Source organism: Salvia splendens, chromosome 19, assembly GCF_004379255.2.
Source record: "Salvia splendens isolate huo1 chromosome 19, SspV2, whole genome shotgun sequence".
NCBI classification, from domain to species: domain Eukaryota; kingdom Viridiplantae; phylum Streptophyta; class Magnoliopsida; order Lamiales; family Lamiaceae; genus Salvia; species Salvia splendens.
The window spans coordinates 588,872-599,278 of NC_056050.1; the positions used below are offsets into that span (position 1 = coordinate 588,872).

The 10,407-nt window shown below is 35.0% G+C and overlaps 2 protein-coding genes across 6 annotated transcripts; both read right to left on the reverse strand.

The window, feature by feature from the left end:
- Window positions 1-2,085: 2,085 nt before the first annotated feature.
- LOC121779969 lies at window positions 2,086-5,602 on the reverse strand. 5 transcript variants are annotated; one of them, XM_042177462.1, is made up of 7 exons: window positions 5,461-5,602; window positions 4,474-5,381; window positions 3,987-4,074; window positions 3,462-3,535; window positions 3,289-3,392; window positions 3,121-3,186; window positions 2,086-2,703 (listed from the first exon to the last, which is right to left on the reverse strand). In XM_042177462.1, exons 3-7 carry the CDS (start codon window positions 4,049-4,051, stop codon window positions 2,413-2,415), a joined length of 600 nt encoding a protein of 199 aa, XP_042033396.1. In that variant the 5' UTR covers window positions 4,052-4,074; window positions 4,474-5,381; window positions 5,461-5,602; the 3' UTR covers window positions 2,086-2,412. The 5 variants fall into 5 exon arrangements, with proteins under 5 accessions (XP_042033396.1, XP_042033395.1, XP_042033397.1 ...); XM_042177461.1 differs by having other exon boundaries at window positions 3,987-4,083; XM_042177463.1 differs by having other exon boundaries at window positions 2,086-2,670; window positions 3,987-4,193.
- Window positions 5,603-5,950: 348 nt separating this feature from the next.
- Window positions 5,951-7,489, reverse strand: LOC121780075. The gene is made up of 3 exons (XM_042177599.1): window positions 7,354-7,489; window positions 6,925-7,128; window positions 5,951-6,756 (listed from the first exon to the last, which is right to left on the reverse strand). Exons 1-3 carry the CDS (start codon window positions 7,487-7,489, stop codon window positions 5,951-5,953), a joined length of 1,146 nt encoding a protein of 381 aa, XP_042033533.1.
- Window positions 7,490-10,407: the final 2,918 nt, after the last annotated feature.

A 10,407-nucleotide genomic window follows, 5' to 3' on the forward strand; every position in this document is an offset into this window, starting at 1 on the left:
CGAGTGTTGCCTTTCATTTATAAATTCGAAGATAAAAGGAAAAGGTAAATTTAATTTGTGGTTCCATTTATTTTTATTTTTATTTTTATTTTTATTTTTGAGAAGTCTCTTAGTGGCTCGATAATATACGGAAATATGTACAGTAGTTCCAATTTTAATACACTATTTTTTCAGAATAACTTTAATCTCCGCCGAAATAGAATATTAGAATATGGTAAAGCTCTATTTATTTATTTATTTATTTTCTTTTTGTACGTTTAGGGCATCTTTGAATAGCATCTTAAAATATATACCAAGAGTTAATCAGGATAACATTTCCTTATTTGATTATTCCATATTATCCACATTTATTGGGTTATGTGGCCTTGATTTCCTAACAAAAAGTTCTTCCAATTGTATTCTTTAAATTGGTAAGAAATAATATTTTAATTGTTTTTCGTATATCGAGTATACTTAACTTGTTTGATTTAAAAAGAGTTTTTATCACCTAATCGAACAAAATATTATACAGTAATTTGCTAAAATTAATTAACTAATTAACTTTTTCTTCAAAATATTAATATTCAATGGAGGTTTAATATAATTATAAGTAGATATAAGTTTTGTTACTTGTTCTTTTCAAACTATTGAACTACACATCTGTTAATATAAGATCTATAAATAAAGCTCTTATTTGAGTAAAATATAATGCCAATATAACTAGTAGACTCAACAAAATCTTGAAACAAAATCTATTCATATTTCTCCATCAACTAGTACTAGCATAATTTAAATTCAAATTCCATACGATTAATTTTATATTTCTAACCCTATTTAATTCTTTCAAAATTTTATAGAATAATTAAAAAAACTATAATAGTTGGAAAATCTAAATGAGCCCAAATAAATCTCCTCTCAACAAAAGAAGAAAATAAAAATAAGTTATGTAGATACTATAATTATTGCTTAAAACCGAAGAATGAAGTGGAGATCTTATCCACTGCAGCATCAAACAAAAACTAATTAAAACACTATTTTATCATTTTACACAATTGTGATTGTGACTGATTTCATAAAGAAATAAATACAAATATATACCATAAAAAGTGCCTTTCCATTGAAAATGCATTTCTTTCACTTTCATAGCATCCATAGAAACAGACTTATTGAACACACACACACACACACACACACAAGCACGTGATTTTTTATTTGTGATTTTCAGTAGTAAGTTAAGTTATCAAGAAAAAGGGGATATTATAATTTAATTGGAGTAGTGTGTCCTACGCATTTAATTAAATTTGTATTATTGGTACGTGAAGATAATGCAATTTTTTGCAAATGATTTTTTTTTTTTTGTGAATTATACTGTCTTTTGTGTACTGTTGTCACGTTGTTTTTGGTACTATGGATATGGATAAGAAACTCATAAAGATCATTTATGAATCTTCATTTCAACCAATATTTGACTTTTCAAGCATGCCATTTTGATGGTACATTTGGAATATTAGTAGTAGTAATTTTATAATGAAAATAAATTCTTATAGGAGTATCATAAGTGGAATTACTTGATATTGCTATAATATCAATTGTTTAAAATTTGTGAATTTTGGTCATATTCGTCTCATTTGCAACTTTAAAAATCTCGTTGTTTCTAATCTGTACTAAAAAGGAAGGTTTTAAAGAAAATAATATGTCATTATATATTTTTTTAATAAAATCAGGAAATGAATTTTTTTATGCATTTTATAATAATTAGAGAAAGTGGAAGTGAAAATTAAAGTTTCGGGACAAACCGAAATTTAACTATAATTTAACTATGTAGTTGAGTCATATTCCTTTTTGAATTGTCTCATTATAACTGAGACATTTTTTTCTTTTTAGCAAAAAATAGTACTTTACTATTTCTTCATCTTTCTACCTTTTTCCGTTCCACTTTATTCTCCTTTTACTTAACTCATTTCAAACAATTTTTCTTAAATCTCGTGCCGAAAAGAAATGTCTCTACAACAGAGGGATGAAAGGAGTACTTATTATGCCAATTTAAAATGAATTCCAACTTTTAAAACAATAAAAACACGAGTTTATAAGTAAATGCACGGAATGTTTAAATTACAAAAAAAAATATAATTAACATTAAGAAGGCATCAATTTAAGACATAGTAGTACTTAATAAAGCAGAATTTTAACAATCTAGTTGGTAAGACTTTCCCCTCCAATTAATAGGTCGGAAGTTCCAAGTTACTATGGCCACATGGTAAACGAGGAACCATCAAAAACTTGCACTACTAGAGAGGTAGAAAGTGTAAAATCAATTCGACATGGTCATCTACGTCGAATAAATAACAAATCTCCCGAACGCACCGAGAAAGCCCTCGTCACCAAAAAAAAGAATTCGGCGAAAATTGTTATGTGAGATGTAATGTATGAAAATCATACCCAAATGCTAGCAAAAGCTTCTTCAAGAGCCCTTTTCTTGCTTATCTCAAAACTCCATCCACCCGCCCTAGCGGCCTTCTCTGCTCGGATTCTCCTTGTTTCTTCATCTTCGTATTCAAGTCCCATCATGTCATGACCTGACCCAAGTGGGTTAGGTATGCCCATCGGCCGAGGCTGTGCAATTCCTCCAGCAACTGCAGGTGCGTATTGCCCCTGTGGAACGTTGCTCGTGCCTGCTTGGGAGCCGCAGGACTGTATTGATGAAGTGAAACGAGATAAATGACACTGAAATGTCCAAATGTGAATCACATACACTATATGTCGAAAAGATTCAATTCAAGATAGAACATATCATTAAACTCTTTATGTTGCCGGTAAAGAGCACGAGGACTCTTTCTTGACCAGTTATATCGACAACTAGATATATCACCGCCTTTCTTGGATATGATTAATACCCTTTAGCTCTCTCATAACCGCGACAAAATAGTTTGAGAAACCATTTTGCATGACTACTATCCTAAGAATAGGCAACTACGACTACAAATATGACCAAATTCGGCAATGTATGTTAAATGAAGAAACCTATTTTGGCCTTCGTATAGTTAAAGTGCTCGAATCAAAAAGGTTGGAGAAAACCATATGAAATATATAGGGAAACTCGAAAAAAAACCAAAATAATTTTACACAATAAGAAAAACTCACAACATCGATGCCAGTTGTTTGAACTTGTCCTTTGCTTGCTGCTAAAGCAGATGCATATTCCTCAGCCTAATTCATTATATAAAACTAAGCAAGTGATGGAAAAAGACTGACTTGCAGGATAAAGTTTTTAGCATAAAACAATGGGACAAAACAAGCGAATTAAGGCACCTTGCGAGCTTGAGCGTTCATGATCTGCTCAGCGTTTTCTCTCTGGTACTCGGAAATTCTTGCTTCGATAGCGGGAACATTTATCCCCTCAACTAAATTAATTACTGCGAGCCAATGCATTTCAGTTATATGCTAATGTAACAACATCTATTTCAATTTGTCGATATACTTACTCATATCTTCTACCTCTTCCAAGTAGTCATTGTATTCACGCAACGATGAAAAGTCATCTTCTCGTTTATTGTATCTGCAGAAATAAGCTTAAGAAATTCCTAAGGATGAAATTACAAGAACTCGAGCAACTCGAGAAGATAACAGTAACATAGTCCACCATTCCACATCACACGAAAGCAAAAACAACATTACATTTCATTCCAAGAGCAAAACGAAAAAAAGGAATGAACATACTATGCCATACCATTCATTCGTTCAATCCTTATCCATCAAGATTCAATACTCAATCAAGTTAATCAGATATCAAATTAAATTTTAACCCTAATATCTTTGACAAATTAGAAATCAAACTAAACCAGAAACTGCACTGATATTCCAATATTCCAACACACAAATTCAAGAAACAAAAAAGCTAAATCAATCCCAATCTCCGTTATACATTCGATCAAATGCACAATAATGTTTAACTTCTAAATTGCATTCATACATTCAAGCAGTTTCATGGAAAGAAAAGCTTCACATACATGCCAGCAATCCTTTTCCTTATGCTCATTTCCTTGGCGAAGGCGTTCGCTGCAGAAACCACCATCTCTCTCTATTATCCAATCCGGCCTGAAAAATCTATCCTTTCCTTTGTTCAGTGCTTAAAAACGGAAATGCTTCAAGAAAATTCCACCTAAAATAACTTGAATCGCCACGATTTCTATAAACCAAAATCTCCAAGCAGATATCTACAGATAAAAGGAAAACAAAGAAGAAAATTCATAAACATAAAGCTCAACATTCATCGAGATTCAAAGAGCTCCCATGATTAGGTTATTACTCAACAAGTCAATCGAATATTTGAAACAACAGCATTCAAAGGGGAAATACCACAAATTAACTTCATCAACATACAATCGTCAAAATCAAATAACGGGAAGCTCAAAACTTTATTCAATAATGAATGCCCAATAAAAATCCTACTGAAAATTGTGATCAAAATAAACTTGAAAAAGATAAGATTATTACTGGAGAAAGAGGGATTGGCTTCTACTTCCCACAGTGGCGAAGCCGGCAGCTGGAATTCGTGCAACACGGCGATGCGAGGCGCTGCAAATCGATTTAGCGGCGGCGGCGTCGGTGGAGAAAGATGGAAATTATATTCATTATTTTTTTATTGTTTAGTTTTTATAAAGTTTACTCCATCATTTCATAGTGAAATATAGAAATTCGTTTCACTTTTCTAAAAATAGAAGTAGTATTTTAAGAAATAGGCTTCACAATTTAATGCACTATATTCATTATTTTTTTATTGTTTAGTTTTTATAAAGTTTACTCCATCATTTCATAGTGAAATATAGAAATTCGTTTCACTTTTCTAAAAATAGAAGTAGTATTTTAAGAAATAGGCTTCACAATTTAATGCACTAATTTCATTATTTTCTCGGGACAATTAGTAATAGGAAATCAAGAAAAGCCAACAACAGGAGTCGAACCAAGTAAATATGACAGCTGATGCAGGACAGTTAGTAATAGGAAATCAAGAAAAACCAGCAGGAGTCGAACCAGAAAAGCCAACAATAGGAGTCGAACCAAGTAAATATGACAGCTGATGCAGGACAGTTAGTAATAGGAAATCAAGAAAAACCAGCAGGAGTCGAACCAAGTAAATATGACAGCTGATGCAGGACAGTTAGTAATAGGAAATCAAGAAAAGCCAGGACAGTTAGTAATAGGAAATCAAGAAAAGCCAGCAATGGGAGTCGAACCCAACATGATCTGGTTACAAGTCTGCATCGCTGGCCAACTAAGCTAGCTAATTGTATTATACTACATCGTTGCATAATTATACGATATATAGTGATAACAAAAATGGGTGGGGGTTCCTTGAAACCCCCATGACACCACGTAGGTCAGCCTCTGGAGGCAGCACAGCACTGCAGCAAAAAATACAATAATGAGCAGAACCATACACAAAATTTTCGGATAAATGAAGTTACAACGCAAGCATCTCACTTCAAAAGTCGCGAGCTACCATGGTTGAAGCGAGTGATGCTGCCGAAATGTATGAAGCTTCGTGGTACCAGCCCACCATTTATAGATAAGAAAGTGTCCTACTGTATTAACTATGAGGTTTGAGGAATGGTTGGGTTATAATGGTTGTACATATATGTCCACATGAAAATAAATGTTATGTGTGCAAATTATTATACACTAATAATTCCCAACACAATTGCAAAATATGCAATCAAGCAAAATTAAACAGAGACTAGAAAGAATTTACTAGACAATGCATCACATCGGCAGTGTGCATTTCTTCTGAGAGTGCCCTAGCATATGGCACCGGCCGCACTGTACGACCCTCTTCGAGCCGCAGAACCTTCCGCGTCTTTGGAGGCCGAATGGTGACGTCAACTTGCGTCCGGGATCGGGTGAATCACCTGCAAGTAGCTGTGGACCGTGAAGCACGTCTCCGCGATCAAATGTGCCTTCTGCCCGCAAGAGATCAGGGCTGCGGCCGCGTGTACAGCTGCCAGCGGCGGCACGAGCATATCCGGATCCTTACGTCCACGATGTTTGTCCGCTCGGAGGAGACGATCTCAAACTCGACCTCGTTCGCACGGAGCACTTTGTAGCAACTAGCGTCGGAGATGGCTTCCGAGATCCGCTTCTCGGCGGAGGGGACGAGGATCGAGGCGAGCTGCATCCCCACGTTGAGACGTTGATGGAACCACGACGCCATTTGATGGCGAATGTGCTCCATCGTCTCCACGATGGGGAGCTCGTGGCACTCCAATGCCCAAATGTAGAGTATCTCAGTGAAGTTCAGCATGAAATGGCCGTAGCGTACGCCTTCCAAGTACGTCACGGCCCACAGCTGAGGGTTGAAATAGTGCAGCCAGGGCACGACTTCCTCCGAGATCTGCACCATCTCCGAGATTTTGGATTCGAATTCCGTCGTTGTGAGCGCGTAGGCAACACTCCAGAATATGTTCACCAGCTTCGAGTTCTTGAATGTGTCGCGGAAGTTCTCGCTGACGAATCGCAGGCAGAATCCGTTGAACGCGTTGGGGAAATGCGTCTCAAAGGCCTCCACCAGACCCGGTGTTCTCTCGGAGAGTATAGTGAGCCTCGAGATGCTGTCCGTGTTCACCCCAAGAAGCTTCCGCAGCTCAGACACAAACCACATCCAGTTCTCGTCACTTTCCACGTCCACGACAGCAATTGCCAACGGGAAGAGGTGATCATCGGCATCAACAGCAGCAGCGCAGAGCAATGTACCTATGTACTTCCCTTTGAGATGGACTCTGTCTAGCTCCAGCAACGGGCGGCAAGCATGGACAAATCCGTAAATCGCAGCACGATAAGCAACAAACAATCATTGGAACGAGTTTTCCTGTCCGGTAGCAACAACAGAAGCAATGCTTCTGGGGTTAGTCTTCCTTATCAGTTCACAATACGCAGGAAGAAGCTTGAAACCTTCCTCGTAAGTCCCGTGTAAAGCAGCCATACTACGCTCCTTCCCACACCACGCCTGCATATACGAGACGGCAATCCCATGCTGGTCACGAATGTCTTGCAAGATCTCCTTCGGCTTATACTTCGGATTATCCTTTATCCGTGCCTCTACAGACCGCGCCACCCAACCCACAGAAGCCTGCTGGTGGTGGAGATTCTGAACCCCTTCACACGTGTGCTCCGAATGGTAAGCGTGGGAAGTCCCGGCAGTTTCGCAACATGGACTCGCCACGGACAGCCATCTCTCGAGCACTTAGCTATAAAACCTACTCCTATCAGACTTCACTATCCGAATCTCAAAATGCAACGCGATGGCTGTATCTTTCAACGTTCTCCTACAAGTATCGACATCCGCGAACTCCTTCCCTACCACCAATGCCTACGACACACTTGCATTCGTGCTAGCAACCGGTGTATACACATCAACGGGTAAAGCAACATTAGCATTCGGATTCGACACTACAGATAAGGGCAAAGCAGCATCTCCATTCGCGTTCGACTCTACGGATAAGCTCTGTTCTGACATTTGCATCATTCATTTAGACAACAAATGCCCTCATTTTAAAAGCCTAATTTTCCCTCTTCAAGATCACCACCAAATGCCAAAATTCGAAAAACCCAAATCCTTCAAGAAAAATCCACCTTAAATCAATTGAATCTCCAAACAGCTATCTACACATAAAAAGAAAGACACAAACACAAAATTCATAAACACAATGCCCAATAATCATCAAGATCCATCTTTAGACAAATGCACTACCTCAAATGAAAATCAAACAAGTTCCCAAATTAGATTACAACTCAATTGGAACACTATTCCACATTTCTTTTTCTTCTTTTACATAAAATTAGAAGCAGAATTTTTCAGAAGGAGAAAACAATGCAAATAAATGACATAATTCTACTGAAAATCCAATCAATACTAAATTGAAAAAGTTCAGATAATGACTGATTTCAGCTGGAGATTGATGATAGAGATGATGGGGTAAAATCTGGAGGCAGAAAATTGTTAATTTTGATGTGGTTAAAATCAATTTTGCCCTAATTGAACTGAGCTTCTATTTTGTGTTAAACATATCAAAATCTTATTAAAAACGTTTTAATAAATTATATGCCTATTCAATTGTACTATGGAATAAGAGGACTTGTAATGGGCTGATAATTCGGGTTTTTTAATTGCGTGAGAAAATATTATTAAATCATAAATTTCTGAAGCACTATTAATCATTTAAAATGCAATACATAACATTAGTTTAAATGCAAAATCTAGTCTAACATATCCATTACTTTGACACTATCTATATACTGATATTTAAACAAAAATTGCACTCGAAGTATAAAGACAAATATATATGCCCTTTTGGCAGCATTAATATTTTCCCTATCATTATCATGGATAAAATGGGCTTCATTATCATCAAGTCAGCAAACTTTGAACAGAAAAAGGTAAACTAAAATGAAATGCACTTAAATCATAAATATTTTCGTGGCTCAAAATTACTGAAACATTTCGTCGGGTTTTATATGATAAATAAAATAAATTAAGCTCCAAATTTATATTCATCAAGCTCTTCAATTTGATTGGTAAGAAAAAAAATATTACAAATACACTCCATTCTTTTGATAAAATGTTAGAATTATAATTTGAACAAAATATTTAATTTGAGTCGACTCAATTCGACTACTCAGTTGAGATCAAATATAATTGGATGGATAGTGAGAAGAGAGTGGATCCACCCACGCAACAAAAGCAGTCAAAACAATTACTACAATTAAATGAATGTTGGATCTTAACATTATATTACATGGAATGAATTTGGGAAGGCCGACTTATCACTCAATTTAATTAGTTTTTCTTTTTCATTTTATTCTTTGTCTTGCTAAACCTTTATTGTTTTTTATATTAAGGAATAGGGAGTGTATCCTAGCAATTAAAATATATCGCCTGAAATAAGATCAAACAAAAATCAATTCTATAATTCAAAATGATTAGTTGGATTGATGCAAATTTTTGTGGTATAATAGGTTTCACTATCGTATTTAAAATTATTTCTAGAAAAAAATATACTACTATTTTTAATGCAAATATTTAATTGATAAAATTAACAAGGAAAGTCGGCACCACGCCCATATATCATGGGCCTATGCCAACTTATTTACATATGTGTATATTATATCACACACTGAAATTATTGAATATGATAAGACAAAATATATGAATCTTATGAAAATTTTGTGTATCCATGAAAAGTTGAAACATCAATAGTGACATTTGAGCGAGCACATTTCACACACTTATGAAATAGTAAATATACTAAATTAAAAAACAAAATTTAAGCTACTCATCAATAATGGATGTGAAATGTGGAGTGTTTGTTTTTTAAGCAAGAAATGTGGTAGAAAGTAGTGTAAGACATGTGGATACTTTTATACAAACATGCATTTACGATGAAACACGATGTTGCTAGTAACACATTTTCCTTTCAATCAATAAATCAGTCATTCGAATAGTTATTGTATAAGTATTTTATTTATATTAAAGTAGTACTAAGATAATACTAAGTGGTTATTGAAAGAAGAAGAAGAAGAAAAATTGTAACCAATTTTAGAATATGCCTAATTGTTCTCATTCTCTTTTATATTAAGACATAAAAATGTGTAGATGTGGATATGATTTACAATGGAATTATATGATGAAGTAAAATATAAAACTGAAATTAAAGTTAACTTGATTGGGACCTGCTGGGGGAATTAATTCCAAAGGAAAAGAAACACAAGTTTTAAATATTTTTATTTTGTAGCAATAAACGACAAGGATTAAAAAGAAAAAAAAAAGATTCTTTCTTGCAACACCAAGATACTTGGACATTGGTGCTTAAAAGAAGTTAAATCCTAATCTTCTAGAAAATTGCTTTTACAAAACTCAAACATCAAAGTCAGTCTCAGATTTCAATTGAAACCATTTTGTTATTCTATATGCCTTAGCTAATATAGGAGTATTTATTTTCTGCAATATGAAAACCAAGATTTAAAATAATTTTTTTCATAATTATTCCCTTATTTACTCATCCACAATAAGTTTGTTCATTTTAGTTTAAAGAATATTAAGTAGTAGTCATGAATTAATAGTAAAAAAGCATAAATGAAAGAGAGAAAATAAGTTTAGAGATATAGAGTAGTATTAAAATATACGTAATTGTGATGTAGAAGTGTATATATGTGGTTGTCTGATGGAGTACGTACTAAACAAGCCCAACAGCAGTAAAGCCCATCAGCCTAAAGCCCAAGAAAGAGTATCAGTTCGGCATGACTAAAGAGTTCAGTCCGGCACAACCAAAGAGTTCGGCCCCAGCTTACAGCTCGGTAAAAGCCAACCAATCAAACTCTGCTCTCAGGTCGGCATCAAGCTCTACTCTCAGATCGGCAAAAGCTGCTCGGCAATAA